This window comes from Gymnoscopelus braueri (assembly GCF_963280865.1).
Source record: "Gymnoscopelus braueri genome assembly, chromosome: 19".
Classification (NCBI taxonomy): domain Eukaryota; kingdom Metazoa; phylum Chordata; class Actinopteri; order Myctophiformes; family Myctophidae; genus Gymnoscopelus; species Gymnoscopelus braueri.
The window spans coordinates 25,383,236-25,404,836 of NC_137621.1; the positions used below are offsets into that span (position 1 = coordinate 25,383,236).

A 21,601-nucleotide genomic window follows, 5' to 3' on the forward strand; every position below is an offset into this window, starting at 1 on the left:
CTACAGAGCAGCAGGTCTGTGTCAGAATTTCCATGCACAAGGTGAATAGTCTGTTTCTTAGGAGCTCTTATAATACAGTAGCATAGTCACATATGTAGGGGTAATCGGATATGTCAGCTCACACTGTTAAAAAACACGGAGCTGTTGAACATTGTCTTTGCCCAGATGTGTTTCATTCAAACCGCTAGAGGCAAAAGAAGGTGGGGTGCTGGCAAGAGATATCCTTTGAGACAAGGAAGGTCATTTTCATATATGGTAGTGTACAACACAGTATCATCCAAAAAATGAGGTATTTCACCTCTATTCTTCTTTGTCTTTCATTCATTTTTGGCAATATATCCTCCTATGATTATGGCAAGGTGACCATGAACTTGCTCTGGGCAATCCTAAAAGTGTATAGGACACAGAAAGGCACACTGCAAGACATCTAAAAGGACCTTGCTCTCTCTATGTATCTTTTGTGTCTCTCTCTACACATTCAAATTTGCATGTGGCTGCAGGTCTCTCCCTTCAGAGGTATTGTCTCTCTCTCTCTGCTCGTTAGACGGTACTGGTAGGAAGCCATTGAGTTTGGTGCGCTCTGTGGCATACTGCGACAGATTAGTCAGACTGGTGTTCCCCACCTTCCCTTCTCCATTTTCCTCAGCCTCACCTTCCTCCTCTTCCGTGCCGTTCTCCCCCAGCAAGGTGCCTCCGTTGTCCATGGCCTCACACACCCGCCGCACATCCTCAGGAATGTTCCTCCTCAGCTCTCGGTTCTTGCTGCGCCTGGCCAGCTTGCTGAGGGATCCAAAGCGCAGGCTAAAGACGTTGTCCTCGGACGATGGCTCGCCAGCCCCCTTCAGCCTCAGGTTATTCAGCTTGGAGTTGATGCTCTCCTGGGAGGAAGTCTTGAAGGGGCCGGCGTCCAGGCTGGCAAAAACAACCCTCTTTTCTGGGGACAGCATGTCCAGGGAGTGGGCTCGCTGCTCTAGGCCCAGCTGACGGCGCTCCATGCTGCGGATGGTGGCGGCCCGCTGGAGCTTGTCGTGAACCTCCACACTGAGCCGGCGACGGGTTTCACGGAACTCGGCACGTACATTCGCCTGCCACTCAGCCGCGTGAGCCAACTTTTCCCCAACCTGTTGAAATGTGGCATTACAACCGAGTAATCAGCATGAACTCTAGTCAGCCAACAACAGAGTTAGTGCAAATAAAGTGCCAAGAAAACAACAAGAGCTACAAAGTAAAATGGACAGCAGGTAAACATCAAACCTAGCATCTGTCTAAATAACATATTTAGCATCTGTTGACAAGAAACAGAACATCTAGCTAAATAACGTACAGCTTTATGTGAAAAGGTATCTAACATGCGATAATAATCCCTCAATTGACTGGGTAGGGAAACTGTTAAACAGACAACAGATCAACTCTTTTTGCAGTATCAATCCTGCAGTATAACAATAACAATGCCAATCATAATGGAGTTATTGATACCTCTTAGTTGTACCGTTTGCATGATAGATTATTACAGATGGATATCTCTTGTAAATCTGTTTTCAGGTAACAGTATAGATCAGTTATAAAGAGTAAATATCGTCCCACACAGATAATAACAAATCCTTTTATTTTTATGTGTGTATCTGAGGATACTCACATACACGCATACACACATGAAGACTTGTGCTCCATATGGATTTTTTTTTATTATTATGCTTTTAATTATTATGATATAGTTTTAACATGTAATGATTTTTTTTGCAGTTGTTTTTTACCTGTGTATTGTGTCTGTTGAATGCTGTTTTTTAACACTGCACAGAATTAAGTTCCGAAAGGAAAATAAAGTAAGTTGAAGTTGAAGATCAATATGTCCCAGTCATTTGTCAAGGTCTCTCTATCTAACGCAACTCATAACGGCTTGTCATTGGGACGCTAGACAAGACAACTAGACGGCAGACAATGAAGGCGGGAGGAGAGGGGAGGCTGCAGCTAAGTGACCTTTTATTTTCCGTTACTCTAATGTAATGACGGACGGTGTAATTGAATGTACCCCACCTCCACTTTGGTCTTCTTGGACAGAACACGGAGCCAGTCTCCAATCATGCTCAGGACCGCTGCGAAGTACGCCAAACCCACCAAGATCCAGAACCATACCAGAGGCTTGTACCACTTCATGTACTTGATCTTGCGGTTCCCTCCTGTGGGATGAGGGCAAAACAGGGTAAAATACATGGTTAGGGAAAAAAATTGGGCTGTCACTGCAGGTTAGATTATATAACATTTTAATTGGGATTAGTGTACAGCGATATGACAGGCTCCCCAACCTTTTTTGCACCAAGGATTTCATGTAGTCAATATTTACGTGGACTGCCAGGGGGGAGGGGCATGGTCGTGGATCATGTGGTGTGTGATTTGACTGTCAGTGATTGAATTAGACTTTCTTTATAGTTGCATAATGTGGATATTTTATATTCTCCTGTTATCTGTCCTGTTGTCCTTAACTTTTTCCTTTGTTTCTTCTCTGACAATCAATCAATCAATCAATCTTTATTTGTATAGACTCAGGGTCCATTAAAAACATAAAACATAAAAAAAACATTATGTTTGTAACTGCAAATTGTTTTAGATTGTACAGACAATTATTTCACTGGTTTGTTCCTTCTTCATTTACAAAGTTTGCACTTTGGGAAGTAACCCTCCAAATCCACTGACCGCAATCAAGGTTCTCTTTATTTGTTTCCCATAGGAGGAATTAGGCTTGGAGTAAAGGACTAAAAGCTGCAGTACCAAAGACATAAAATACATAACAAAAATATTATACACTGTTATGTATGTGTTTATATCTTGCCGAAACATACTAGACTAGACAGTATGCTATTCCTGGGACTTTTTTTATGCTTTCCAAGGGCCTGTACAGACACTGCAAAAGGTGTATTCTGCACCCCTTGCCTGGAACACGGTGGAGAATGACTTGAAATTTGCTGAATTCATTTTTCATTGAAGGTTTCATTAATTTTCGATTTATAAAAGGGAAAACTGTCCTCAGTCTGTCCTCTGTCCTCATACATTTGTCTCCTTGTTGCACATTGAGCCGATCTTTCACTTTCCCCCACATTTGAGCTGTTTATTAAGATTTTTGCCATGGGCTATTATGGGACATGTAGTCACGGTCCCAGGGTGACTGTGGTAGAGGGTATGTGATTTAGCTGTGGATGGAGATGAGTGAGTGACTCATGGGACTCATAGTGCCAGGGTTAATCGATCAGCAGGTGTTTTCAAATTGTCTAACTGTGCTCTCCTCTTTATAGCATGCAGACCTTGGCTCTGGGCTATACACAAACACAATGTCAGCAGAGAGAGAGAGAGCTGGCTCAATGGTGCAAAGTTATGAAGTACTTTGATTTAAATGCATAATAAGCAGCAGACCCAGAAAAGCTGGGCTACAATATATAGACTACTAGACGCACCGATATAAGCCTGTGCAGTTGTTCATGTACAGTACAAGTGTGTATAGTCAATAAATCGTAGAAGTTAATTACAAAACGGTCTCATCAGTTGTGTTGGCAATAACCCACAGTAGCACATTACTTGGCACAGAATGTAATATTGTAACATAACATATTACTTTTTTGAAAGTAATATGTAAGATGCAATATGTTACAATATGCAATACAGTATGTCACATTTCCCCAACACAGTTTTTCATGCGGCATGCCTATTTACCTGCCACATAGTCTCCTATTCCAACAGTGGTGAGGGTGATGACAACAAAGTAAATGGCCTCCAGCGTAGTCCAGCCCTCGATGTGTTTGAAGATTATAGCTGGGATGGTGACGAAGACGATGCAGCCAGCCAGGATGAACAGGATGGTGGACGTCACTCTGATCTTGGTCTGACTAATCTGTCTGTGTTTTTGCTGAGCAAATCGAAACGGCACACGTTACGAGAAGTACGTCAGGAAGCAAAGACAAACAATAATAAAAATCAATCCAATCAAGAATACTGTGGAAGATGACGCACACAGCTCAATTACTCTGGGAGCTGCTGGATTAAAGGAAACATGACACACAACTGCCAATACTCATTTTGTCTAACTCCTCAGTGAACAAAGAGAAAGCCAACTTGAATATAAATCCACTTGGGATTACCTAATTGAGCAAATATTACTTTTGTCACAGAAACCCATGCAGCTGAAATGTTTGTGGTGTGAAGAGGGCCCTTGGATAGAGCTCATTCTCCTGCTCAGTCAAGTTTCTCACTCCCTGACTCACAGGATTTCAGTTCCTGTGTATGATCCCTCAGCCACGTCCCTATGCCATCATCACACCTGGTGGCCCTGACAACAAATCAGACCCACCTAATCTCTATCTTTAAAGAGTCAGGGGTCAAATCTGCAAAAATGAATACAGGATAACAGTGGCCCAGACTATGTAGATAAAAGGATGAATCAAAGGTAGCTTGCTGTTTTCAGCAAATAGGGCTCCAATTCCCTTTTTTGTCACTGTGGGGAGCATATCTTGGTGCCTGTTTATACACTTGACATTGACATTCACAGCAATAACAATACAATGCAACACTGGCAACTCACCCTGCAGATTTTCTCTACTCTCAAGATACTCTTCACAAAGATGGTCCCCAGCTGGTCGCCAATCCCTGCTAGCAAGAAACCAAAGAGTGGGATGCCAAATATGGCATACAGGATGCAGAAGATCTTTCCGCCCTCTGTGCTCGGAGATAGGTTTCCATAACCTGTCCAGAGAGAGAAAAGGACGAGAAAGATGAGTATTAGGAAATTGGATGGTGGTAAAAAAAAAAAAAAACATAAAAGAAGAGGTGGAGAAGAAAGAAGAAAACAATGAGGAAAGAGAAAGAACTGTGTTGTTCATCATTTTTTTCATTAATTTTAACTTAAAACACAATCTTTTAGTTATTTTCAGTATGTATAAATTATGCTCTACACGAATACCCTCAAAATATTCTCTACATTAATTATGGGCCTGCAGTGACAGAGATACAATGAAGAAGCTGAGAGAGAAAAAATAACCAAGCTTAAAGCCTGATTTATACATGATGCGCACTGGTTTCATGCCGAAAATAGCCGATCTACAAGCTAACAGCGCGTTGTGCAACACCAGAATACAACAAAGCATACAATAAATTAAACATGACCTGAACCGGGTCGTCCCATTCAGCCTTGCATCTAGGATAGTCATGCAGATTACCCACTTAAACCTGTACTGTACTTAATTTGCCGGGGTCCTCAAGGACTCTATACCAGGTCTGCCAAAAATAGTGCGATGCATTGTGAGCTTGTTTTCACATATGTTTTAGCATCCTGCTATAGGGCCAAGGAAATTAAATCGATTATCCCTGAGGACATCAATAAGAGGGAAGAATTCTTTACCCCTGTTAGGGGGTGCAAATGTTGACGAGAGGGAATGACGGGGTGGTGACGTGGGTGCACAGCCAGTTTAAAACGTAATCTGAAAGAAGATTTGATCATATTACCGGGCAGCAGGTGGGTATAAAGAGTAAAGAAATGCTGTGCCCTCCAAGCAGAGAGCCTGTGCTTTTAGTTCAGTCTGCTCTGCCGAGGCGTCCTTGAGGGGACACTGATTGTGAAAGAGAGTGGTGTTATTCTGTGGATCGCCCCATGTGTTCTGAATTCCGTGTGGACGGTGGCCAATGACAAAAGAAGTTCCCTTCAGGGAACACTACGTTGTAAATGCCAGACATTAAGATTCTATTTATGGTACCTATGGTTGTGATGACCGTCCCAGCGAAGAAGAAGGCACTTCCCAGGTCCCAGTAACTGGAGTTGTTAGATGTTTCGCCGAGGGGACTCACTCCCGCACTCATAGCATCGATGGCGTGCTGAAAAGAGGAACGCAGTAGATCGTTTCTTTTACTTATGGAAGACAGAAACAGTGGGCCTAATCGTTGAAATGGCATTGGGTGAACAAATCCATTTATATTATAGAGTGAGAATAGAAGCATCTGCACATTATATTTTGGCAATACCGCATTTGTAGGTATTGGTCTAGTAAGGCCTACAGTGGCTTAAAAACGGACGGTGCCGTTACATGCCAGCTCAGCCGATGACAACAAAAAACACGTGTCCGCCTTTAACGCACACCATAAAACCATCACAGTGTGAAGAGAGCGAGCTCTGTGTGTGTGTGTGTGTGTGTGTGTGTGTGTGTGTGTGTGTGTGTGTGTGTGTGTGTGTGTGTGTGTGTGTGTGTGTGTGTGTGTGTGTGTGTGTGTGTGTGTGTGTGTGTGTGTGTGTGTGTGTGTGTGTGTGTGTGTGTGTGTGTGTGTGTGTGTGTGTGTGTGTGTGTGTGTGTGTGTGTGTGTGTCTCTTTTGTTATGTAACAAGAGGTGACATGATGGATGGACCGTGGTTATCTACCTCTCAGATCAAGCTGCAAGGTCACAGGGGAACAAAAGACAACAGTGAAGGTGGAAGGTTAAGCGGTTAAAGGAAAAGGAGTGGACAATAGGAAAGGAGGGACAGTGGGAATATTTGATGGAAGGGTGGTAGCAGGTGGAACAAAGAAGGGATAGAAGGAAGTCAAGGAAAAGGGGAAGTCCTTGTTGATTTGCATGCACAACCCACACAGTATCCTAGAAATACCTGGTCAACCGTTGTGATCAAGGGCTTATTATGGCTTCTCTAGAGCAGACCAGGTTCCCAAACTTTTTCAGCTGAGACCCAATATAATTATGAATTAACCACTTAAGCACGATTCAATCGTGAAAATAGCAGATCTACAAGCACAACCAGCATGTAGATCTGCTATTTTCACTATTTCTTAAGTTGTTTTAAATGTATGTACCGCGTACGCAAAACAAATCTATTTACAAGCGACCCACAAAATGGGTCCCCGACCCATTGTTTGGGTGCGCGCGCACACTGGTCATATGGGACAGACCTTTAACTCTCTTTGAGTTTGGGTTTTCATTTAGTCCTTGCCGTTCTTTATTCCCCTGCTCCTCTTAACATTAACCAGCTATACAGTCCTCCACATTAGCTGCATCATTGCTCCCATTCTCCTCCCTTCATGTGGTCTGTACTGTGTTTCTATAAAAAAATCTCAATCCATACTGTATAGCTCACATTCTCAGTTAATGGGCCCTTTCAAACCTTATGCAGCTGGGGTTTATTATTTGGTCTGAAATCATTTTCTTTTCATTCCTGCTGATGTGAAGACATTTCAAGGGACAGGCTATAACCACTTAAACCCTATATATACTTTGTTGACCGGTGTCTACCAGGGGTCTATCCTTGGTCCCCTTCTTTTCCCCCTCTACATCAAATCTCTTCATATTCTGATTTGTGCAAACTGTTAATTTGTGTAGCGCTCGCTTGCCCCTTGTTAAATATGTATCAGCTTTCCTGACACATAACATTTTTAGTACCATTGCTACACATCACTTCACATCATGGCACATGCCATCTCATAAATATGCATGTTGGTCCAGAATCATCCTCCCTAATGAGGCTGTTCTTAAAATCTGTTTCTAAAATTAGCTGTGTTACAGTTGTGTTAATTCACCAGATTCAGCAGCCACAGCTGTTTTGTATATACAATATCAAAGTGATAATTATGAAATTAATGCGAAATAAGCCAATTCCAGAGCCAGGGGAGAGAGCCATAAATATACCCTGTGTCTGCATATTCACGAGGAGGTCTATTTTTGTCTTTCTTCTAACTTCAACATCATGCTGCATAGTGATGACAAAATCGCATTTCTCTTGGCACGTGAGAACGACATTTTTTTTGGGCATGTATTTTTGCTCATTAACCACTTAAGCCCTATGTACTTCATTGTTGTACAACAAATGGTGAAAATAGCCAATCAACAATTGGCTATTTTCGCATTTAAAAACAATATATATATATATATTTCGTTCACCTACTGTATAATGACATGCCCAAAACAGGGACACCAGGTTGAAAGAGGTTAAGGGTGGCACCGGTTCACTAACTGTGCACTAAATGCTCTGGCACTTAGGGCAGTGTCATACCGCATTGCAGGATCATTAGGGACCAGATTAATTTGCTGCTGATGTTTATCCTCTCAGTGTGTGGCTCTCCACGCCATGCCAGGTGACCTCTACCAGCCGTGCATGAAGCCTCACTCAGTCCCACACCCTCCCTCACATGAGCCACGATACAGCACCGGTGCATTATGCTCTGAACAGTACACCTAAATACCCTCTCGGTCTATGGACATCTACTGAGTGCTATTGACCTCCCTCCTTTCACCTATGAATATATATTTGGCAATAGAACAAAGGTAATAATATATTTGACCATACTATTGTACACCAGTTTCCTAATGGAGTGCCTAGTATCCATTTGTGGTTTGAAAGTCTCCAGCCAGATATGGCTGCACCAAACATTATCCTTCTCCTCAGACTTATACAGACAGAAATAATAGAGATGTTTGATTAAGTATTACCTTGACAACCTTCGCCTCTTTCAAGTCGAAACACATAACATATTTCTCTCTAGCAGAACTATGATACAGTCAATTCTGGTTGGTCAAATGGACCCAGCTAGATGACTTCCTACTACCCCTTCCAAAACATTCTAGCAGCCCATTATGATTCAAGTCATTGAATTACAGCCCAGTCCATCATGAAAAGGCACTCAGCGTAATGTGGAAACCCGGCCTAAGACAAGCCATCAAATGTCTGCTTTTTTCCTCTCCTCTCCGCTTAACCTGGCAGAATTATTTTTACAGGGGGAACGGATTCCAGGAACCATTTAATCAAAGCCTTTAAAATAGAAATATATTTCAAGCACTTTTATCTTGAGAGGTGAACGGTCGACACTCTTATCTGTGTAACTGAGGAAATGAACATGAGAAAAAAGGAATTTGAAGAAATTAAATAGTGACTCTTACAAGCTGTAACACCCAAGTTATTCATCTGTGATAGGTTAATTGCATGAATTATCAAATAGAATAACCTGCCGAAAACATTATAACTAGACACTTTTAGAAGACTGGAACCTCAGCTCCATCACAGTGGGACAGGAAACACAAATGAATAGTGTGCGTGCGTGCCAGCGTGTGTGTGTGTGCATGCATGTTGGCTCAATCCCATCTCCCAACAGGTCCTTTATTCCCAGTGCATCCATGACACCATGGTCCCAAGGGACAGAAAAAAGACTCAAAAACAACTTTAGGATAACCTCAAAAAGTCCCACACCAGCACCACAATATGAGAGGACACTGGACAGGGCAGACCAGATAGTAAAGTTCATCTACTACCACAATTACAAGCCACCACAGTCAAGGTTGTGGTTCTACGATTGACCTCAGCAATCTTTAAAAAAAAATTAAATAGTTTTGGCAACGTTATATTGAGTTTGGAAAAAAAAAATCTAAAATAAAAGCCATTAACAGAAACATTGTCTATGTTTTATATATGGCAAAAGCTGTGAATAGACATTACATTGTTTGACACAGCCAATGATGATGGTGGTGTATCTTTTCATGTCATTGATGGAACGGAAATTGGCTCAAATCCAATATTCCCATCCCCGCTTTAGCCCTATAAGTGACTCATCAAAAACCAAAACAACGATTGGTGATGACATGGCTTCACGTTGTGCCATGCCACAGTCTGAGTCATATCAGCAGTACAGTGAGAACAGGCAATTAGCTTTACTGTATTGGCAGACGCACAGCGGGTGGTTCGGTGGACAATGGGACACTGCTGATATTGAGGCAAATGTGGGCATGCATGCCATGTGCACGCACACACACACACACACACACACACACACACACACACACACACACACACACACACACACACACACACACACACACACTCCTCAAAATCTTGTTGTCAAACAGTTTGACAAGAATGAGTCACCCTTTCTCTGTCTCCATCCCCCAGTGTGCTATAGAGACCTGCCGCTGTGTGACAGGACTAACAGTATTTGAGAGTGCTTGTAACACTGTACTGTATGGCCTGTGGGCAATTTCTCAAGACGGCACAAAAGTCCTTTTAGTGTGAGCGTGTAACGTGGCGTGACTTCTGTGGTTAAAGCCTATACACAGTAAAATCCTCAGTGTTAATTTAACTCTGGAGAGTGTACAACTTGAACACTCTCAGAGTTACAAGTGAGTTCGTGTTCATTTGGTATACCATTTGTATTTTGTATTGTAATTTTAATCCCATACAGAGGCCCAGGCTGGAACGTTCTGTATACTAAAGTAATGGATGAATGCCATTTTATGAATTCAGCTGTGCTGATCTGAACTTCTATCCAGGAGACTCAACAGCTCTTACCACGACTGCTGCTAATGAGGGAGGTCTCTGACTGCAGGCCCCTGTAATGAATAATTGATTCCCATGTGTACCCCGGGCAAACCGGGCTAAAGGTAGTTATTTACCCCTTCCTTCAGTGGAAATACTGACATCGATTTTTTTTTAACAAACCTGTGATAGCCGTTATATGACTCAGAGGTTTATCACCAAGAGAAATTAACTGAGAATGGAAAAAAAAGACTGAATGAATGGAGTGTAGGGAAAGAAAGAGAGACACAGATGCAGAAGGACATCAATATTTGCTGGAGCAATGGCAGCGGATCCGGCATCCAATGGAGCACAGCAGGGTTTGTTTTGTTAAAAAAAGAAGGAAAAGAAAGAGGGGGGACATTTTCTTAAAGGTTTAATGACATTCACTTTTACACCACATTCAAAGTCTTTGTCCTGGTCCTTCAAAAGTGTACAAAAAGTTTTAAGTGAAAATTCCATTCCAGTGATCCATGGCAGGTGTTTTTCTCTCACATTTCTAAAGCCTTTTCAACTGCAATGAAAAAAGAAATCTTTGCCTGCGGGTGTCGCTGGTGAGGGATTTTGCCTGTCAATCATCGCCTCTGCTCCGCCCCCCCCCCCAAAGGAAAGGATAGGGGAGGGGAGGGGCAAGGAGGAGAGTGGGCGGGATTAATCGACTGTGACCTCACTGTCGAAGGGCCAAGCTCAGATTACTTTTCAGCCTAATTATTCAGAAAACCCCAGACCACAGAAAATCCACTGAATGTTCTAAGTTCAGATTTTTTGGGTGTAATTGAGGTCATAAAACCCCAAATAAAACATTGAAAATAAAAAAAGTGAAAATGAATGTCATGATACCTTTAACCACTTAAGCCCTATAGCCCATACTTCGTTGTACGATTAATAGCAAAAATAGCTGATCTACAAGCTCAAAATGCATCGTGTTGCCATGTATTGTGAGATTGTCGATCAGCTATTTTCATATTATTTTTATTTAAATGTTGATGTGGTCAACATAACATTTTAAGTGGTTAATTCAGTCTGACCAGAAGCAGGGATAAAACATATCTCCACTGGTGCAAAAAAATGATCCAAAGCGGAATGTTTTTGTTACTACGCCCTACCAACCGCCCTCCACCACCGCACCCCCACCAAATCGAACCCTGGAGCACACCAGAGCAAATGTCACAGGGTAGCTTCTCTCATTGGGGTTATCTGGTTACTCCAATTTTCTCTTTCGGGAACTGTGTCCATATCCTTTCCTGGTATGATAAGCTGTCCAAGAAAAATAAAAAAAAGATTCCCTTTGCTATCTTTGTGGTACATCCTGTGTGCAGCTGCATGAATCCACTGGCTGAAAGACGGTTATCATAAGGCCCCGGTGTGTGAGAAAGGCTGCACTGATCTCAGTCCAGCTCTTTGCTGTCATCAAACAACTTCACACCTCGCCCATTAAGCTCATGTTCAGATCTCAAATCATTTTCCAATTCTGGTTCCAGCTGTACATGTCAGCTTGATGTACTGACCTTGATCCTTAACTCATATTAGGCGATATCACAGTGCCGTCCGAACCCTCGTCGTGCTCTGTGCTAAAGCACTGTAAAATTACACTGTAAAATGCTACAGTAGAATACGTGATTTGTCTTGCCTGTTATTGACAAATTTATACGACACCTGGATCAGATATGTGATAAGTTGGAAGGATTCACAAGTGGAACCTTGCAGAGATTGAGTGCATGAGACAAATGATTCAACGTCTACGTATAGAGGTCATTGTTTATGGGTGTCAATCATCTCAGTGACAGGTCTACTATCCAAGGTTCATCCTAGAACCTGATTGGAAGCATCTCTCTGATATATGTATACATTTATGCTGTTTAATTTATTATCTTTTTAGCTTCCATCCATCCATTTTTGCAGCAACTGTTGTCTTGTGTAGAATTGTAGTAAATATGGGAGGTTCCTGCAAACCTGCCATCTTAAATATCCTGAATTGTGACTGAAGTTGCCATTAATAGGATAATAGGTATCGGGTATAGAGAATTGGTATCAGACTATAACTAAGACATAACCTCCTCAGTTTCTTACAAAAATACATTGTTGCCACTGAGACCATTAGCCTGTTTCTATATTTAGTCGTGTGTGGGTTGTAGAAAATTCCACTCTGGATTATATTTAGAATAATATAAATATATAGTATATATAGTATAAATATACAGTACACCATTTAGGATCAATCTTTGAGAAGAAAATGATATCCCAAAATGTCATGGTAATTCAATTGTCACTTTACAATTACAACCCCAGTTCACTACAAATGTAAACATATAAATCACATCTTTCACTCGGTTCTACACTTCTAAACCTATTATTTTCAGAATGTAAAATATCTCCATGTACTGGTTTTCATTGCTGGAGCTTTTGTTTTGTTCTGGATTTAACCTTTAGTGGTAACAAAATCAATACAGAGCCGAAATCCTACACTATAGTTAACACCAGGCAACTGTGAAAAGGTCACAATGATACACAGTGAACTTGTTCTATTTCAGTATCTTCGGTAGAAATAACCTATTTGCCCTTTTCTCTATGATTACTTACTTTGTTACATAATAAAGTTGGTTACTGCACAAACCAATGGGATCTGTACAGTATGTTTGGCAATAGATGAAGTGTCACTGAGCATTAAAGATACTGCAATCTCTATGGAGACCCTGGAGGACTTATTGTGCTAGCTATTCAAGGATGTACTTGCCTGTGAGCCAACCCATGACATTTAAACATCAATAACTGTACAGCAAACAGTGGACTAACCCAGGGGCAAGTATAGGGGGTCTGGGGGTGTGTGTGTGTCTCCTGATGGTGTAAAAGTCTCTCTCTATAAATTGCATTGGGTGACTCATCAACAGCGAGAATGGCACTAATGACCAGTTCGATTAGTATTATTAATGGTATGTAAATGTAAACAGCATTACACTTTAAACAAGCTGTGGAGTCAGCATGTAAGTAATGCAATAAGAGCCTACTCAGTATTGCATGACAATTGATCATTAAGATGGATAGCTGTGGTGCACTGGAGCAAAGTACAGTTGTCACTCTTGTGTGTATGCAACTACATACCATCCATTTAAAGCTACAATCTGTACGTTTTATTTCCGCTGTCTCCCTCTCCCGACAGAGAGATGTGATTAGAATTTATGTTCGAAGTTGAACTACAGTAAAGAAGATGGTGATGCATCTAGTGTCCAATCTGGTGCTAGGTCTGCTTCAAGGCTTTATTGATGATAATGTCAACCAAGAGTAGGGAGACCACCTCCAACCACAGCAGATGCTAGTTATAATATCTTAACATAGGCCTGTTATATTTTGTATTTTATTTATCTAAGCCCTGTTGTCGTACGACTGGGTCGCGCACCAAAAATAGCCGATTTACAAGCTCACAATGCGTCGCATTTGCGACGTGTTGTGAGCTTTTAGATCTGCTATTTCTGAACATGTTTTAAAACATGCCCAAAATAAGGACACCATGTTGAAAGTAATCTGAGTTCCCAGAAGTTTTTCGCCTCGCATACAAACGGCAGCGGCGAGGAACTTCTGGGCCAAAGCCCTGGTATTTGTGGGCGGGATGTAACTTACGCTCAGAATCTGAGCGGACACGCCTCTTACCGGTCTACTCGTCTAAAAAGTCCGACGAGAGGCAAACAGCAGTACACAACAATGGCGGCCGCAATTTCTCAAGGGGAAATTGCTTCCCGTCGCTCCTATTTACATGTAAGACCCACTGCATGTGGATCCCGCCCCCTTTTCTTCATTGGCTGTTGATTTGAATCAGAAATCAGTGGCCGCGCCCCTGCTGTCCAGGCTTTGAGCCGAAGCCTCCCAGACTATGTTGAAAGAGGTTAAATCTAGAAAAGGTGCTCCTCGGGGCACAGGTCTCCGCCAGGTCAGGTAGGTTATTGTGGCCTACTGGTGGCGCTATAATAGGCCAATGTGAAAAGGGTGCCATTTCTTCTTAGGCCTTTCACGGCAATCGGACACTGCATTCATGATTTGAGGCATTTTGTTCCAAAAATGTGTTTTGCAAAAATCGACCTGCTGGTGGCGCTATAACAGGCCAATGTGAAAAGGGTGGCATTTCGTCCTCGGCCTAGTGGGAATGTGAAATCGCACGCTGCGTTCATGATTTGAGGCATTTTGTTCAAATCGTATCAATCCTGCAAACTTTGGAAGTCAATGTTAGCCAATTAGGATGGAATATAAGATATCGGCCAGATCCGTCTTAATCAGATGACTATAGAGATACTGTGTATTGATTTGCGTGATGTTTTGACAGAATCTGAAGGAGTAATATCAAAAAGAAAATTGCAAAAATCGGCCTCATGGTGGCGACAAATCGGCCGATCTGAATTGAAATTGGGGGCAGACGTTCTGCTCTGGCATCCAGGGAATGTGTCTGACTGTGCACATTTTCGCAGCAACCGGGCCAACAATGCCGGAGATTAGGACGGACACATGGACGGACGGACGGACGGACAGACAGGCGGCCTGGCGGAGACAATAAGACCTGGAATGTAGCATTAATACAGGCCCTCTCCTTGTCCAACAAACGAATCAATGAATAGAAGAACAGATTCATCTGATAAAGGTAAACATGTAACTCCTAGTTGACAGTGCTGCTCAAAAGGAAAGGGAAATCTGCTTCTATGTCTGTTATGAATGAACATTCACAGTCTTTCTCCATTAGCACAAAGTGCTAATCTTTCTTTTTCAATGCCTCTCACCTTAATGATGGACTCCAGCTCGTTGGGGCTGACGCAGGGATGCCTATGTAGAAAGGAGGCCTTCTCCATGGTGATGCTGGTCTTCTGGTCCCTCTCGAATGGCTGCTCCAGTGCCATGAACGCCCAACCTCCGCACACCAGGTAGAGCACCACCACCACGGACACCTTCAGCACCGTCTTCCACTTCATCACTGAGTGGAGCATAGCGGCTGTGTTATCGTAGCTGGTGTCCATGCTGGCCACCAGGCTGGCCGACCGGGACGAGATGGAGAGGCGTGGCAGCGGGCAGTGACCATTGGCCTTTGGGTCGCAGCCCATGGGGTTCTGCATGGTCGCCACACTGGCCTGGACGAGGCTGGACTTCACCGCGCCAGCCTGGGCCTTCTTGGGAGGGACCAAGTTGGTCTGAACCGCCACTAGGAGAGAAGAGAGAGGGAAACAGGTAGAAAAGGTGGTGAATGTGGGTCAGTCATTCATACTGGAGGTCTTGATGACAGCATTTAAGGAATATGGGCTCTGAGAAGTCAATGATATTGAAAAATAAGAAACATTAAACTTGAGCGTCCGGATTAAGCATGGGTCAAGTCCTCCACACTGTCCACAGTGACTTTGGCTTGATCGGGCACGCTATCCAATACAACTGGTAGTGATAAGATAGATGCTTTATTTGTCCTTGCGGAAATTCATTTTGCACCAAGCAGCCATCAGGACACAAAAAATCACAACACATAAATACACAATACATAGACAGATCACACAATACATTGACAATACTACACAGTTCCTCTCTTACAGAGAGGAAAATAGAATGGCTACCAGTCATAGTTAAAGAGGCATCACATTCACATTACACATTTTATGCACAGAACTGAGATGGGGCCTGTTTGTTCAGAAGTCCTATACTTGTGGGGACAAATGATCTTGAAGCCCTAGTCACAGTGGGAAGGATAACACGTTCCTCTGCATGCTCTATGGCCAGGGTTCCCCAGGGGTCTTTGAGGACCCTCTCAGGGGGGCCTCAGCAAAATGATTGATAGGAACCAAATGGACCCTTATGGGCATCTTGAGGCCATGCATTCGTATGGAAAGCCGCCTTAAGTAGGCTACCAGGTCTTATGCCTTAACTTTAGACCTGCTCTGGAGGCATGGCCAATGCTTTTTGCCCACTCAAAATAGCGAAACAGCATTGGCCACGTCTCCAGGTCTTAAGTTAAGTCATAAGACCTGGTACTTAAGACATGCAAAATAGGGCCCTGGGGATTTTACAATGGAGACTGAGGAGCTGTGCTGCTAAAACATGTGCCGTTTGTTTTGTTATTCTCTGAGTTTGTTTTCTCAATTGATCATCCATGAACTTTTGGTTTTGTTTGTATTTTAAGTTGTGTTTTGGCCCAACACTGTAAATAAAAGAAAGAGCACAATGCATCCTGAGTCTGCCTTCTTATCACCTTCCTAACACACTTTGGCAGTGCATTTTAACATTTTCAATAATATTTCAGTAGGATAATTCCTTTTAACAGGACGTTCATGAAAGTCCTTGCGGGCTTGTTTCCAATGAGGGCCTGTGAGCAATTAGGGGTTAAGAGTCTTGCTCAGGGACAAATTTCATTTCATCGACACACATGCTGGCGTGGCCTGGAATCGTACCTGGGGCAACCAGGGCCTCTGGCTCCCTAGGCGGGCTCACTAACCACTCAGCTATGGCCGCCCCTAAGTAATAAAAAAGACCCAACTTAAGAACAAACAGTAGGGGATGGCACAGTGACAAAGACTATGGTGGGAGAGATGGGGAGCAAACTAGTATCAAACTGCTATTGTGTGGGTAGCATTTGACGCTTTATAGACATGTGTTATAAACCGACATTATGGATATCCTAACTGCATTGTGTGTTTTCTGATCGCAATCTCTCTTTGTTGCTCTGATCTGTAGCCTAGCCACATTTTCCGCATGGCCTCAGCAAAAACATTATTTCAACAACATACAGTACCATAGGGTATTATGGAAATGGCTACATCCCAGCAAGCAAATGATGAAAGCCATTAGTCTCGTCAATTGCAGCCCCTCAGTCCTTAGCTTGGAGGTAATGTTATATTCCACAGTCCACAAAGCAAAATCCTGAGTGTTAATTCAACTCTGAAACTGTAAAAACTGTCTGTTTCCGTTTCTTTTCATTTTGCATCATGTTTCCCATAACAAGAGAAGAAAGCCCCGGGCCCATAAAAACATGACACTTAAAATATGAAAAACCTTTGATCTCCCTATATCATAGGGAACCAGGATGCAATCTCTCTAATAGGCCATATGAGAGTGGGGTAAGTGCCACTTTGGGTCATTGGTTTCCCGAAATGGCCCGTGAAATAAATGCCTGCAAGCTGGCGTAGGTCATCCAAGGTGGGGGACAGCACCAAGGAGGCAGCCATATTTAGATCCTCTTATATACAGTATTCTATACTATTCAGAGCCCACAAGTTGTCACCAGTGAGGCTCCCACCTCTCTTAAAAGAAGAGCACAAAGTGCTAATTAGGATTAGCACTTTGTGCCAATGGAGATAGACTGCGAGGGATTGTGGCCAACAATGATGCGACCCAATAATTGGGGGGGGGGGGGGGTAAGCAGAGTAAGCAGGTTCAACCATCTGATATGTGAAGTGCAAAAAGCATCACTCACAGAGATGATGAGTCAAGGACATCCAGGAAGTCTGCTATTCTCTTACGGGAGCTATGAATCTCGTTAGGGCTGGGCGATATTGACAAAAGTAAACATTACTATATTTTTGTCCAAATACCTTGATATAATTTGATGCTATTCTGGAGATGACAATGGGTGCTTTCAGAAGATATTTACAGTACATAATTATATATAAGAACATTTTGAGAAAATTGTAATGCAGATATGATGATCAAACAGGTAGAGGCATTCATTGTTAACAGTCTAATCGGTTCAGAAAGTTGTACTTAAATCGAATGCAGCTTTAAGACCAGGAAAAGGCAACATTTATTCAGAGTTATGATCATATTCAGTATTTTACATAATGTGGTTGAGGCTTTACATGACAGATATAACAAAATGAATGACATTAACCATCATCATCATCATAATCATAAAAAAAATCACACCCTGTGTGAAGTGGGCGGTGTCTTGCTAGCTAATCACAATACTGATTTACTGAATGGAGTCAACCAATCATGTACAAAAAATAAATACATTTATTGAAACACTCTTTATGATGGAAGAAACCATAACTTTAAAAAAACTAATTTATGTTTTTTTTAAGTTATGGTTTCTTATATAGGGCTATGCACATGTGTCATGTGACACTGGCCAATCACAGTCCTGAATAGACTGTGATTGGCCAATCACGGTGCAGGGTTAGGCGGGGTACTTTTTGGCCAATCACAGCGCAGGATTTGTTGTACAAATATCCAAACCTCACTTATAGGGCCGGTTTCACCGCCCAAAATATATATATTTTGACAGCCAAATTTCCAGATGAGATATATTATATCGATATATGATCGCCACAGCCATACATGGTAATATTGTCCCAATTTACATTCCACAGTGTGTTTGATTTGGAATCTGTTTATTTGCTTTTAACCTACAGTATGAAGAAGTGTACACATTTTAACACTAATATAGGGTTACACAGGTGATTGTCTCTTAACTTGTTTCTTTGTCTTTGTTACCATTGTTATTGGGAGAGGTCCCTACCATGTGGGCTGTCCCCTTGTGTGTTATTTGATTTGGCCAAGGTTAATTTGTTCAGTTGACATTTGTTTAGTTGTAGTTATATTGAGTATACTGTAGTTATATTTCATAGACCTGTTTTATAGGCCTAGATATACAGTACAATTCTTGGTCCATAATTTTTTTTTCATTTTTGGGGCAAATAAAAACCTGTCTTTTCAGCTACAAATCCTGTTTCCTTATTGTTCCACTGCTTGGTCCCTAACATCACAACTGAATCAATTCAAGCAATTATGATTTGATATCAAAAGCAAAAGAAGATTCAACGAACATTGGCACTTTGAACTACCATGCTTATAGTGTGCCTCTGAGCTATTTTTAGCGCATGAAGTAGAGGAGGGGTTGGGTGTACTCTAATAGTACACTATCCTCTCTACTCGAGCAAGGACTGTAATTTTGATGGACATTCTAGAACATTTACTGATACAACTCTTACCCATTGCAAATGTAAATTGGGTCAAGTTCATGACTGACTAACAATGACATGAATTGCTTTTCAACTCAACTTCAATTGAATGAAATTGAATGAAATCGAATAAATCAACCCCATGGAGAGTCTATATATAGCCTAATGACATACACCACAGCAGAGGACTTCAGAAAACTGTATTTACATTATCACATTCTTCAGTTTTCAGCCCAGATGTGGAGGGCTAATCAAAGGACCAGCTGTAGCCTATAATAAATATAGACTGTTCATTCCAAACCATGGGACACCAACATTGATGAGTTCTCAATTCAAATGTGATGAGATATGCTGCATTCATGTAAAATTGTATTCAAACCACTGAAGCCGCTTATTGATTTTGGGCAATTAGATTAAGTCTGTGCAGAGTAATGCTTTTAGCAGATAGTCTCTGTCTCAGTCCTCTGCCAGACGCTATATGCCTCCTAAAGCCTTGCCTTGCATACAGATGAATGTCTGACTGGTAACCTTGTTGTCCATAAAATAAACTAGTTTTTCTTCTAATTTTTTTATTCCACAAAGAACAAGTGCTTGGGGAGGGGGGGGGGGGTGAAAACACTGTAGGCTATTCAAGACAAGTGTTTATACAGTTCAAACCGAAACACTTAAAAGTGTTGCATCTCACACCTTGAGCAAACAGCTTACTGAGATAAGGCTCTATTCTCAGCTGCCATCCCGAATAATAACTGAAAATGATTCAGTTATTATTCTGGATGCCAGCGGAAAATAGGTGGTTTAAACACAGACTATAGTCTAGGCTACTGCGTGAGAACCATAACCAGATGTGAGCATTTCTTAAATGAATAAATAACACAAGATCGTCCTATAGAGCTATAAGTAGCACTGTAATGTAAATTTCCATTGTCTTATTTCTGGCTCTTTGCCCAGTTCAGTTATCCCCGGAGGTGGGCATCTCTCCAGCTGCACTCTCCGTAGCCATGGATCACACGACGGTCGTCTGTCACGACCGTCATGGATGAACTTCAACCTGGTGTTTGCACTTACTCCCTTTTTGGTCTGTACATCTACATAAACGTTCAAATGTCAAATATAAAGTGCTTACCCCATGGCCACAGATGTTGCAATTATGTTCGGGTCCACAGAAGTACCCATATCTTCCGTGTTGTTCAATAAAACACATTTTAATCCGATTGGTGGTCATTTTCTCATAGAGTTATAATGTAGCAGAGTGCAATACACCTCCTAACCGATAGGGTCACGTAGTTGAAAGCATATGGCAAAAATACGGAGAAAATGGCAACCAATCGGACTAAAATGCTTTTATTGAACAATACGGAAGATACGGGTACTTCTGAGGACCCGTACATAATTGTAACATCCATGGCCATAGGGTAAGCACTTTATATTTGAAAGTTGAACGTTTATGTAGATGTACAGGCCAAAAAGGGAGAAAGTGCAAACACCAGGCTGAAGTTCATCCATGACTGTCATGATATGACAGTCATGTATCAGGGCTACCCTCTCCCTAACAAGGGGCGCGCTCTCCTGGCAGCAATGCCCATCGCAGCTGAGCCCACAGCCACAGGGATGGAGAAGAAAGAAATATCCTATTCCTACCCAGACGCTTTGTCTTCTTAAAGCTCTTTTTTTGCGTAACGAAAGCATGAAAATACATACATTTGAACAACAACAACAAAAATATATATATGAATAAATATATTGTAAAAAACTAAAAACAAATTTATATTTCGGTATTATAGGCTATAAATTACCCCGCGTTTTATTGTGTCAGAGGGACAGGTTGGTGTCACAGAAAGGGTAGTCTGACTGAGGCAAAGTCTACATGCAAGTTTTAATTAGCATACATTTTATGATGATAAAACATCATGAGCCTAAATGCCAAAATGAGCCTATATTTACCAACCTTGTTCTGGGTCCCAATTAACTTGTTTCCTTGGGGTTTCTAGTGGAAATTTCATGGCTCTTATTGTTCTTCTCAATTAACAATCCACTGGGTTAAGAAGGCTATTTATTTACCGGCAACTATATCAAAATTAGGAAACAACTAATTAACCATCGGCGCTCTTTTCTTGTGTCTTCTGTAGGCTACATCATCATCATCATGTCTTGAATGGTGAATTGAACCATAACGCTCATTGTCTCATTCTCCTCTCAGCATGGTGTTATAGCCTGACAGATTGCTACTTATGAGCCGTTTCACCGAGCTGTCAGCCCATCTGGAGGACCACCCAACCCAACATCACATCTATACAGTGGACCGGTCCACAGGCAGACGTGGCGTGCGTCCAAAACCCCCAACTTTTTACACATGCAAGCCGATATGATGCTCTCCGCTCCCTGAGCA

At 42.0% G+C, this 21,601-nt stretch overlaps 1 protein-coding gene across 1 annotated transcript; it reads right to left on the reverse strand.

Annotated features, from left to right (window-relative positions):
• Positions 1 to 470: 470 nt before the first annotated feature.
• kcnk10b (potassium channel, subfamily K, member 10b) lies at positions 471 to 21,215 on the reverse strand (the record flags this gene model as incomplete). The annotated part of the gene is made up of 7 exons (XM_080414237.1): positions 471 to 1,121; positions 2,035 to 2,177; positions 3,703 to 3,895; positions 4,568 to 4,728; positions 5,736 to 5,853; positions 15,061 to 15,476; positions 21,161 to 21,215. The coding sequence occupies 7 exons, from the start codon at positions 21,213 to 21,215 to the stop codon at positions 471 to 473; spliced, it is 1,737 nt and encodes a 578-aa protein (XP_080270363.1).
• Between the last annotated feature and the right edge of the window lie 386 nt (positions 21,216 to 21,601).